The sequence below is a fragment of the Schistocerca serialis genome, chromosome 4 (genome assembly GCF_023864345.2).
Source record: "Schistocerca serialis cubense isolate TAMUIC-IGC-003099 chromosome 4, iqSchSeri2.2, whole genome shotgun sequence".
Lineage (NCBI taxonomy): Eukaryota > Metazoa > Arthropoda > Insecta > Orthoptera > Acrididae > Schistocerca > Schistocerca serialis.
In genome coordinates, this window is record NC_064641.1 from 27,532,150 (window position 1) to 27,544,152 (window position 12,003).

At 41.8% G+C, this 12,003-nt stretch overlaps 1 protein-coding gene across 3 annotated transcripts in view; it reads left to right on the forward strand.

Moving 5' to 3' along the window:
- Window positions 1-12,003, forward strand: part of LOC126473407 (rho guanine nucleotide exchange factor 10) — a 554,949-nt gene that overhangs the window by 516,699 nt on the left and 26,247 nt on the right. For all 3 annotated transcript variants that reach the window (XM_050100426.1, XM_050100428.1, XM_050100427.1), the window contains 5 exons: window positions 1,589-1,733; window positions 8,527-8,809; window positions 9,018-9,191; window positions 9,797-10,093; window positions 10,230-10,322. In XM_050100426.1, coding sequence (XP_049956383.1) covers window positions 1,589-1,733; window positions 8,527-8,809; window positions 9,018-9,191; window positions 9,797-10,093; window positions 10,230-10,322 — 992 coding nt within the window. The remainder of the gene's footprint in view (window positions 1-1,588; window positions 1,734-8,526; window positions 8,810-9,017; window positions 9,192-9,796; window positions 10,094-10,229; window positions 10,323-12,003) is intronic.

Here is a 12,003-nt window from a genome sequence, read left to right on the forward strand (position 1 = left end):
CACACACACACACACACACACACACACACACACAAACGCACACGCAGCCACTGGAGACTGTGGCGACATTCAGTCAATTGAGTAACGAGTGCTCGTCAGTGATACGAGATAAACACATCCACTGTGTTCCAGGAAGCCCCTCAAAGATTTATGTTCACAGGAAATTATTGTGAAACACATGGTTAGATGGCTTGAAGTTCCAGGTATTTTAGTCAAAGTCGAAAATAGATTAGATTATTACTTGTTCCATAGATCATGAATACGACACTTTGTAATGATGTAGAACGTGTCAGGTTAATAAAAGGTGTCTATACAATGTATTACATTACACAAAATATTACACGACACTTAATATTTTTAATTTTGTATATTTTTTGTGGGGGTTGGGGAAATTACCCACTTACTATATCCAAAAATTCATCTAATGAGTAGAAGGAGTTGCCATTAAGAAATTCTTTTAATTTCCTTTTAAATGCTATATGGCTATTTGTCAGACTTTTGGTGCTATTAGGTAAGTGACCAAAGACTTTTGTGGCAGCATAATTTACTCCCTTCTGAGCCAACCTTGAGTAGTGAAGATGATCCTTTCTCCTAGTATTGTAGCCATGTACCCTGCTATTACTTTTGAATTCGTTCGGATTGTTAATAACAAATTTTATAAGTGAATATACAGGGTTATTACACATGATTGAAGCGATTTCACAGCTCTACAATAACTTTATTATTTGAGATATTTTCACAATGCTTTGCACACACATACTAAAACTCAAAAAGTTTTTTTAGGCATTCACAAATGTTCGATATGTGCCCCTTTAGTGATTTGTCGACTTCCGCGGGCTACGCGTGAAACTTGCCCGCACGCGTTCAACCGTTTCTTCGCTCACTGCAGGCCGACCCGTTGATTTCCCCTTACAGAGGCATCCAGAAGCTTTAAACTGCGCATACAATCGCCGAATGGAGTTAGCAGTTGGTGGATCTTTGTTGAACTTGGTCCTGAAGTGTCGTTGCACTGTTATGACTGACTGATGTGAGTGCATTTCAAGCACGACATACGCTTTCTCGGCTCCTGTCGCCATTTTGTCTCACTGCGCTCTAGAGCGCTCTGGCGGCAGAAACCTGAAGTGCGGCTTCAGCCGAACAAAACTTTGAGTTTTTCTACGTATCTGTAGTGTGTCGTGACCATATGTCAATGAATGGAGCTACAGTGAATTTATGAAATCGCTTCAATCATTTGTAATAGCCCTGTATATATTGTGGACGAATGTACTTGGGATTGTGTTACTGGTGCTCTTCAGAATGTTGTAACTCATTGTTTTGAGCTTTAAAACCTGTCTCTCTATTTCTGTATGTAATGTCATTCATTATGGGATTTTTTTAAATTAATAACAAAGTATTACTTTGTGGAACATAACTTGAAAGAAAAAATCTTTTTAAGGGGCTAGACTTTTTTGCTTCGAATGGTCGTTCCTGCCGTGTCCGTGAATAGCGAGCTCTCCTGCTGGCGCAGCCTGTACGGCAGTAGTTTGCTGGAGAGTGTTTGTGAGGAGGTGTGGTGTGACGTGTGTGTGTGTGTGTGTGTGTGTTGCAGACGAGCCCCGCGTGGGTTCGGGCTCGTGGGAGGAGCGGGCGGCGCCCGGCTCGGGGCCAGTTCCGCGCGCCGACGACTCCTGCTGGCTCTCCGCCTCCGACGGGGACCTCTCGTCCGGCGACGAGAGCGAGCGCAGCAGCAACAAGTCAGTACCGCAGCTCCTCCTCCGCTAGTAACCGTAAAGCCTGCCTGCCGAGAGAAGGAAATACGCTAATCTGCATTTCCTTGTCACTAGAGTGTATCTGCCGTGCCAGTCTGATACTATTGTTGTGGTCTCCAGTCCAGAGACTGCTTTGATGCAGCTCTCCATGCTACTCTATCCTGTGCAAGCTTCTTCATCTCCCAGTACCTACTGCAACCTACATCCTTCTCAATCTGCTTACTGTATTCATCTCTTGGTCTCCCTCTACGATTTTTACCCTCCACACTGCCCTCCAATACCCAATTGGTGATCCCTTGATGCCTCAGAATATGCCCTACCAACCGATCCCTTCTTCTAGTCAAGTTGTACCACAAACTTCTCTTCTCCCCAATCCTATTCAATACCTCCTCATTAGTTATGTGGTCTACCCATCTAATCTTCAGCATTCTTCTGTAGCACCACATTTCGAAAGCTTCTATTCTCTTCTTGTCCAAACTATTTATCGTCCATGTTTCACTTCCATACATCGCTACACTCCATACAAATACTTTCAGAAACGACTTCCTGACACTTAAATGTATACTCGATGTTAACAAATTACTCTTCTTCAGAAACGATTTCCTTGCCATTGCCAGTCTACATTTTATATCCTCTCTACTTCGACCATCATCAGTTATTTTGCTCCCCAAATAGCAAAACTCCTTTACTCCTTTAAGTGTCTCATTTCCCAATCTAATTCCCTCAACACCACCCGACTTAATTCGACTACATTCCATTATCCTCGTTCTGCTTTTGTTGATGTTCATCTTATACCCTCCTTTCAAGACACTGCGCATTCCATTCAACTGCTCTTCCCAGTCATTTGCTGTCTCTGACAGAATTACAATATCATCGGCGAACCTCAAAGTTTTTATTTCTTCTCCATGGATTTTAATCCCTACTCCGAATTTTTCTTTTGTTTCCTTTACTGCTTGCTCAATATACAGATTGAATAACATCGGGGATAGGCTACAACCCTGTCTCACTCCCTTCCCAACCACTGCTTCCCTTTCATGTCCCTCGACTCTTATAACTGCCCTCTGGTTTCTGTACAAATTGTAAATAGCCTTTCGCTCCCTCTATTTTATCCCTGCCACTTTCAGAATTTGAAAGAGAGTATTCCAGTCAACATTGTCAAAGACTCTCTCTAAGTCTGCAAATGCTAGAAACGTAGGTTTGCCTTTCTTTAATCGATTCTATAAGATAAGTCGTTGGGTCAGTATTGCCTCACGTGTTCCTACACTTCTACAGAGTCCAAACTGATCTTCCCCGAGGTCGGCTTGTAGCACTTTTTCCATTCGTCTGTAAAGAATTCGTGTTAGTATTTTGCAGCCGTGGCTTATTAAACTGATAGTTCGGTAATTTTCACATCTGTCAACACCTGCTTTCTTTGGGATTGGAATTATTATATTCTTCTTGAAGTCTGGGGGTATTTCGCCTGTCTCTCACATTTTGCTCACTAGATGGTAGAGTTTTGTTAGGCCCAGCTCTCCCAAGGCTGTCAGTAGTTCTAATGGAATGTTGTCTACTCCCGGGGCCCTGTTTTGACTTAGCATTGTCACCACCTCCTTAGTAGCGTGTTCGTCCACCTTCCGAGCACAATACATCTGTAATTCTGAGTGGCCTGGGTTTGGCAAGTGCTCGGTAGGTTTCCAGAGATGTCTGACACTAGACATCTATGCACAGGTCTTTCAGTTCCTGTAAATTACTGGCTGGTGCTTCATGGGCACAAGGCTGACATCCAACAGCATGCCAGATTTGCGTGTTGGGTTCAGATTGGGCGAATTTGGTAGTTGAGGTGTCAGTGTGAGTTCACTGTCACGATTCTCAAACCACTGCGACTGCGAGTCAGAGAATGTCATTTGTGTTGATAAAAAAAACGTGCACATGCATTAAATGATTTCCGGGTATTACAGTACAATAAACATTTTATTCAAGCACAGCACCAACAAGAAAAGAATTGTAATTGCCCACAGGACGACTTAAGTCCAGGTAATTTGAGTGATGTGCAAATCAAAGAACTGAAAATAGTTTTGACAAGGAAAGTTAGTCAACGGTAAAGCAGTTCGCTTCCAGGATGAGCAATATAAAAATATTCAAAGTACCACAGGACATTAGTTACTGCCATTAACGGCTGTCCAATAGCAGTGATTCTAAATTCAACTGCCAGTGTATGTCCATGAATCACTGACTGAGTGGTAGCTACTGACCACTGCTGGGTTGCTCATTCGCAGTGCTCCAGAGTTCATTCTCTGGGATGAGTGTTGCGGCTGGAAGTGGCCGCTCTGGTATCGGGTGACCATTTACGTACAGTCTCGGCGGATAAGCAATGGTCCTGCAATTGGTGGGGACGTGACCTGCATAGCTGTGGTAGTTCCACAGATGTAGCACTTCCTGTGGTAATACGAGTGCTGCAGATTGTGATGCCACAGGTTCCCAGGACTCCACTGTAAGATCGCTTGTAAACAGAGTGGGGGTACTTGTGGGCCGATGTTCTGCAGCCAGTGGTCAGCCTATAGTATGACAACCTGCCAGATGACGCTATATTGTGGGTAGATATGGTCACAGGATATAGCAGCATCAAGCGTGTAGTGATGCTGGAGGTTTGCAACAGTGTTCACGTAATCTACAGCTGTTAACAGAGCCTTTGAGTAGTACCACAGGGTCCTTGGAAGCCCACATGAATGGGAACACGCAGTGTTTCTTTTGTGGACCCTGTGTTGAACATTGTTCACGGAAAGGCTTGTACTTAAACCAGCATTGTACTGAGTCCCGATGTCTGCCATAGGTTGCTGCTTATCTTGCTTTTCATAGTGGACAAGTCTCCACCGTCAACATTCTGTGATGACACGTGGAAGTCTTAACAACTTGTCCTGTGCTCTTAATTAAACCACTTCTCATAGACGCTCAGAGCAGTAGCAATGAACAGCTAACAACCTTAACATTTACAAGCTGCTTCTTTCCCAGATGGGCCACAACAGTCTGCCCGTCGTCAGAGTTGCAGGCGTCAGTGGATTTCCCCATTTGTGACCCGTACTGTCACAGAGGGATATTTTGCTGGTCTCTGCTTATCCCGTCACGTGCCTGCTACGCTACCAGGCAGCATTCAATCTCACAGTAGGCAGTGGTCATTGTCTTCTGTCTCATCAGTGTACATATCTTACATAAATTCAAAATGTTTCTCGTGTAGATAAGGTGCTATTCTTTTAAGATCGTGACCAGCAAAGGTTGCTGATTCCTTATTGATTGCTGTTCTGTCCTAGATTAAAGTAAATATAAAAAAAAACCTCGGTGAGAAAATACAAATGTTACATAAGAAATGTATAATTTTCTTTTGAAGATGGTCACATCTCGTAAGCTACACTCCACGTAAGCCAGGTTCCTATAACTTACATCTAAAGTTTATCCAGAGTTCTGTATTTTGAAGCAATATCTATTGTACAGTCAGAGCCTATGAAAACAGTGAATCAAAGATGATTGTTATATACATTTCGTTTGGAAGCAAGGACCTGAGTATGTATTTGAATTGATTTATTTTTCAAATGAACCACTGAGCTGTTGAAATAGTGGACTGTGTACAACGATATTTTATTGAGACTTGTACTATTAGAAGTAATATAATGTGAGATGCAATTCGTACTGAAAATGATGATGTGACCCATTTTCCTCACATACAAAATATTACTAGAAGTGAAATGAAAAGGATGCAACTACAAAGGTACTCGGAATGAATGAACGTGAATTAAGTAAAAGAAATGGTGTCCCAAAAAAGTTGACCTGTTGATGTGGGCTGTCGATGTGTCTTGGCTGTTGGGGGTTCTACAGATAGATAACAAAGTAAATTCAGGTCGAAAGAAGTGGAGTAAAACATTAGTCCAATGTTGGATTGAGTATGAACTACATATGCGATGTGTGAAAGTAGAGGCTTAGTTTCAGTAGGTCACAGTAGGTCTGATCTCAGCAGGTTCTGTTGTATGGCACACATTGTTTGCATATGGCATCTATCATAATAGCATTGGAATTGCTCTCTGTCATTATGTTAAAGAGTTCAGTACTGCAGATGTGTGGCATGGAAGAGGAGACCAGTATCCTGCATAGAAGGGCTACATGAAAGGTGGTGGGCAGATTTTAGGATGAATCCAGTTAGATTTCAGGCCATCAGAGTGAAGTAAACAACCAAGTCATCGATAACAGATACACTGCTGGGAGCGAGGGTGGGTGAATTGTACACATCGAAAGTTTACATTGATCGTATGCCACTTCGGGATATAGTAGATGCACTGATAATGGTTTTAGTGCTGTCCAACAACACATACCATAGTGGCATAGTTACCAAAATGTCATCTTTGTCTATGCTTCAGCAGGGTATCCTCACAGCCAGAAGCCTCAGTGTGGTGCTAAAATGTGAAGCATAAGCCATGGAGACGCACTCTTCCTTCCTACAGCCACCTGAGCTAGTTTGAAGGGGGTGAAATTGTGGCGTTCTGAATGGCAGGATAGTTCTTTTGGAGAATTGCCATACAATGTTGATGTACCGTATCAGTTGTGCATTGATGCTGGTACCAGTGGTCACATGAACATTCTCACACCCGTAAGTGAGGCTCTGGACACCACAAAGCACAAGACACCATGATTGTTGTATTGTAAGGGCAGCAGTGGCAGGTTGTACAGCTACCACAGCACAGATAAGAGGGTTTGTGGACCTAGATGTGTCAACACAAACCGTTCCAAACTGGTCATAAGAAGTGAGGACTATGGGCACGCTCACCTCTGGCTTATCTTCCACTCTCGCCGGAGCAGGGATGTGCACGGCTCAACTGGTGCCGTCACAGGATCACTTGGATGATGGAATGGTGCACTGTGGTCTTCAGTGATGAAAGCAGATTCTGCCTGCATGCAGCTGATGGTAGTTTGTGCTGATGGGGTAGACCTGGTGAGCGCTGTCTTGTGAAGTGCATTCGTCTGAGACACAGTATCCCCACCCCAGGTCTTACAGTCTGGGGTGCGATAAGCTACGACTCTCGTTCACCTTTGTTGTTTCTGGAGGTGACACTGCCCATCACTTGGTACGTGCAGAATGTTGTTAGACCTGTTCTTTTGCCGTTATTGCAACAGGATAATGCTTACCCACAAACTGCCCACGAAACTCAGTCTGCGCTGCAAGACATGGAGCAACGTCCCTGGTCAGCATATGGTCGAGCACGTGTGGAATATGATGGGTTGGGAAGTGACTGGTCGAGCATGTGTGGGGTATGATGGGTTGAGAAGTGACTTGTGCGACTCTGCAACTAACTACATGAACAGGTCAAGAGGGCATGGCATAACATATTCCAGGGCAGTATTTGCCATCTATATGATCGCCATACTAATGTGAGAGTTTCAGCATGGATTGATACCTGGTACCTCTAAACCGTTTGTGCTAATGATCTGTAAATGTAATCATTTCATGTACCCCACATGCACGGTTGGGAACCTCTGAAAGGGTGTACTAATTATTTTTCCCCCAGCCGTGTGTATTCAGTGTGTAAGTAAGTGGAACTGGAGAATTATATCTGATATATACATTGATACTAAGGTAATCTGGATAAAAACATTGTAGAAAATAGCATTCTCTTGAGTTTCATCAGTATGTGTAAATCTTACATATTTTTGCCTCTTCAAGGAAGTGGCACGAATGTTTGCCATAGTGTTAAACTCCACTGATAGAGTAAGATAAAGGATAAGAGAAAAAGATGATGATTTATTCAGCCATACCCATAACTAACTAACTTACAGTGTTTATATAGTCAAATAATTTCAGTGCGCATGTTTTCCTTTCTAATTGTTTTCGGATGTATATATAGATATCAATTATCTCAGAACGCTCTAGCCTCACCATTCATCAGTATCATTTCAAAACTAAGAGGGCAGATTTGATTGACATAATAGCCCTACCTTTTTATTCAAAACATCACATTTGTTATTTGCTCTCACATTTCATAGTCAGTCATTTTTCTAAGTTAGCAAAAGAAGTATTACAGCATTTGTATTATTTTAATTTTAAAAACACTAAATATTTGCGTAAATTTACACCAGAACTGTTCTTTTTTTTCATCTAGCTTAGATGCCACTTCTAATTACTGAAATAAGCATACATAATGTTTGAATTGTGATGGAAATAAAATGATCATGAAAAACCAGTGACATTTCAACAAAAACACGACATTGTTATGCATTTGAATTTCTTATGGTAGGACAGAGACTTACGGATAAACTCGCAGAGAAAAATCATTTCAAGATTGTGGACTGGTTATGAGCGTAAATTTAAAAGTTTTTCATTCTAACACAATTAGCCTGTTTCATTTTGACTTACTATCAAAAAAGTAGTTGTTGTCTAGCATATCCCTTGTCGAGGATATCCCTCGTGATATCTGGACATCACGTGTTGGGGTAATTCAAAATACTGGATAATTCAAACTACTGAGACAAATGTCTACAGGCTGAAGTATCATAAATGCTGACAACTATTCACTGTTCTGCTTCTTGAAACAGTATTCAAGATATACATTAACACATTCACGTTTGAACATTTCACTATAGCAGCAACAGATTGGCATCACTCATTTCCCACCTTTTTGCACAGAAATTGTTTACATTCCTTTTTGAAATTTCAATAAATATTTTTACTATCTTCTATGGACACTCTCGAATACTCGTAAGTACATTGAGATGAGGTGGCTTGCAATAAGAGAGTTCTAATCCACAAAAATGTCTACAGAAGTAACGGTCAAGCGAGGACGACTCTGGGCAGCAAGGCACGAACACTGTGCGACAAGTGGCGAGGGCGGCCGAGTGCCACTCTGCCGGCAGCAGGAGGGAGCTCTGGACCACTCGTGTCAGAGGCGGCTCCAGAGGCGGTGGCGGTGCCCGGAGGCCGCCTGTCGCGCTGGTTCTCCATCCGGCGCGGCTCGACCCACCAGTACGATGTCGACACCGGAGGGGGCGGCAGTGGCAGCTGTGACCGCGTGCCGACACCCAACAAAATGCCTCTTCTGCCAGAGGTGATCTTGAGTTTCTGTTTGACAGTACTGCTTTGAATGGAATTAATAAATTTCTGTTATGAAGTGGGATTTGAAAGAAATAGTGTATAATGTAAACCGAGTGAACATTTCAAAGAATTCTAAGAACGCAGTTGTGATGGTAGGCATAGGAAAATTGTTTACAGGTCAGTGTATTATATCTTCTCCTGTTACGGGAACCATTTTTCAGGTGGAAGAGGAAAATGGCACTACCTTTGCTGCATTTGGGCGGCGCCAGATGCCTCCCACATTACCGCCACCTCCTCACGGACTCACTCCGGAGCAGCTGAAAAGGCGACACATTGTTGCTGCTATTGTACATAGTGAGAACTCCTATGTCGCCACATTGCATAGGCTAGTCAATGTAAGTTGGTAATAACAAAATAAATTCAAATCCTCTGATTTTGTGTTTGTTACCTTGTGATTGAAGAATACTCAGAAAACTTTGTGTTTAGTAACCAGATTTTACAGTCTCCCTTACTCCATCCCCCCGCCCCCCCCCCCCCCCCCCCCCCCCCCCCCCCCCCCCCTCTGCCTATCCTCTCTACTTACACATTCTAAAAGCTATTCAGAAACTACGGAAATAAAACTGTCAGTATGTGGATGGGTACAAAGTCAACTGTACTTTATAGGTACAATAGTGAAATTAAATATTAAGCAAGTTAAACAATTTACTGTGTTTGTTAAGAATAACAGATCATAGCAAGACTTAATGTGAAATATCGCTGACCATTGTGACCGAGCGGTTCTAGGCATTTCAGTCCAGAACTGCGCTGCTGCTATGGTCGCAGGTTCAATCCTGCCTCGGGCATTGATGTGTGTTATGTCCTTAGGTTAATTAGGTTTAAGTACTTCTAAGTCTAGGGGACTGATGACCTCAAATGTTAAGTCCCATAGTGCTCAGAGCCATTTGAACCATTTTGTGAAATATCTGTTTAAAGTGATATCTTGGACTTTTTTTTTTTTCAGGATTATAAGAAACCTCTGGAAGAGAGCACACCACCAATTCTCAGTCCAGCAAAAATACAGACGTTGTTCCTGCGCCTGCCGGAGATACTGCAGTGTCACACTTTATTTCGCATAGCTCTGGCGGAGTGCGTTCGTAGCTGGGATAGGGATGAACGTATTGGTGATGTGTTTGTTGCATCTTTTTCCAAGGCTGTGGTGCTTGAAATATATAGTGATTTCATTAACAACTTTTCATCTGCCATGGATTTAGCCAAAATGGAGGCAAAGAGGAAGTCAGCACTTGCGGATTTCTTTAAGGTATCGTAATTACTCTGAATTTTTTGAAATACATAAAAATTCTGAAATAGTCTTCCACAAATGTAAGCAGTGTGTGTAAGATACACAGAGCATTGTTATACATTGTTAAGATTCATATTTTTGGAATGTGTTTCAGGTGAAGCAGATCAGTGCACATGACCGGCTTTCATTCTTTGGTCTGATGGTCAAACCTGTTCAGAGGTTTCCCCAGTTCATATTGTTTCTGCAGGTGAGAGCTTCATTGTTGCATTAACGTTTAACTGTTTAATCATAAATTCTTTGGACACAGAATAGGATGGAGGTGCTTAAAGAGGACTATACTTTCAGCAACTAAAATTCGTCAGAGCACTTTTTTAAGACTAACTTTAAATATTTGTCATCAAATTACTACTTTTAATGCTGAGGGAAAGAAGCAATCAATTCTAAATATTACACATTCCAATGAAAATATGCCATCTAATAATACAAAAATTCATACAATCGACTGCTTACACCAAAATATAGTGTGTCCAAAGCACAACAGCAGACGAAGGTAGCACATTTAAATGTTTTCTGCAAGCACTATTGAAACCGATATCTCTTTACAAGGTGTGTTCGAAAAGATATCAAAATTCTGATGTAAGACCTTCATTGCTTATTGTACAGCATTTTAAGCACTGTACCAATTCGGTAGTCCCTTCTACTGGCAATACATCATACTCATCATTTTTTCTACTTTTGGGAAGCCTCCTGAAATTCATTTTCTGGGACGACATGCGGGTCTCTTGTTGCGTTGTTCTGATTTCCTCTGCAGTTTGGAAACGATGCTCTTTCAACGTGGTTTTAAGTTTGGGAAATAGGAAAAAGTGTATTGGGGCTAGGTGTGGAGAATATGGTGGGTGGGGCACAATGGGAATGTGATATTTTGCTAGGTAGCTGAGGAAAAGGAGTGATGTGTGCTAGGATTTGTCAGTAACTTCTCGAACAATCAGACGGTGATTTCTGCGAATGGCAGCATGAACTCTCTCAACGTGGTTGTCATCTGTAGGTGGGGAAGGTTGTCCAAGCTTGGAATCGTCGCCAACTGACATTCTGCCCTGTTGAAAAGGCTTAAACCGCTTGTAGCACTGGTTGTAATTCATCATCCTAAGCAAGTTTTTTGCCAAGTTTGTAGAAAATTTCTCTCTTTCCCCCTCCCTCCCTCCTCCTTTTGTGGAACCTGTGTGTGTGTGTGTGTGTGTGTGTGTGTGGGTACACATTGTTTCTCCATAAAATTTAATGGAGGCGGCACTTTACTGAATTTCTGTGATAATCCTGCAGTAGGCCATTGCTTGAAAACTAAATGTGTTGGATTGGGAGGTTATGAAATGCTTTAGGTTCCTTGGAAGGAGTTATTTTCAGTCACGAGCAAGAAAGTGAAACTTTCCCAGTGTTCCCTTCAGAGCTCTTCAATCTAGTACACCTGTTGTTAGCAAATGACATTGTATTTTGGTATGCAGGTTCATTGGGATTTTTTGCATCAGATTTAAAGTGCTTGAAAGCAAATTTGCTCACAAACCTATCTAATAGGTTGATGATAATACTTCTTAGTAAATTTCTCATGATTTGTATAGGTTATTAGAAATAGCCTGTACTACTGAAACTTCATTCCCCTCATGGTTTTTACAGTAATGGTTGTTGTCTTTCTTGTGGAAGACATGCATTATTAAAATATAATCAATAAATCTATTTTATATAATATGTTAGTACATAGAAAATATTTTCCATAATTTATCCCTCAGTAGTCACTTTCGTCTTAAGGTCCATTTTAGTTTCTGATCTTTTGATTGGAGTTACACCTAAAGCAGTCATGGTTGCAATATATCAGGGGGGTTAAGGTTTACTTCCATAAGTCGTTTACAGAAGCTACTCCTGCAAGTTTTTTAACATGA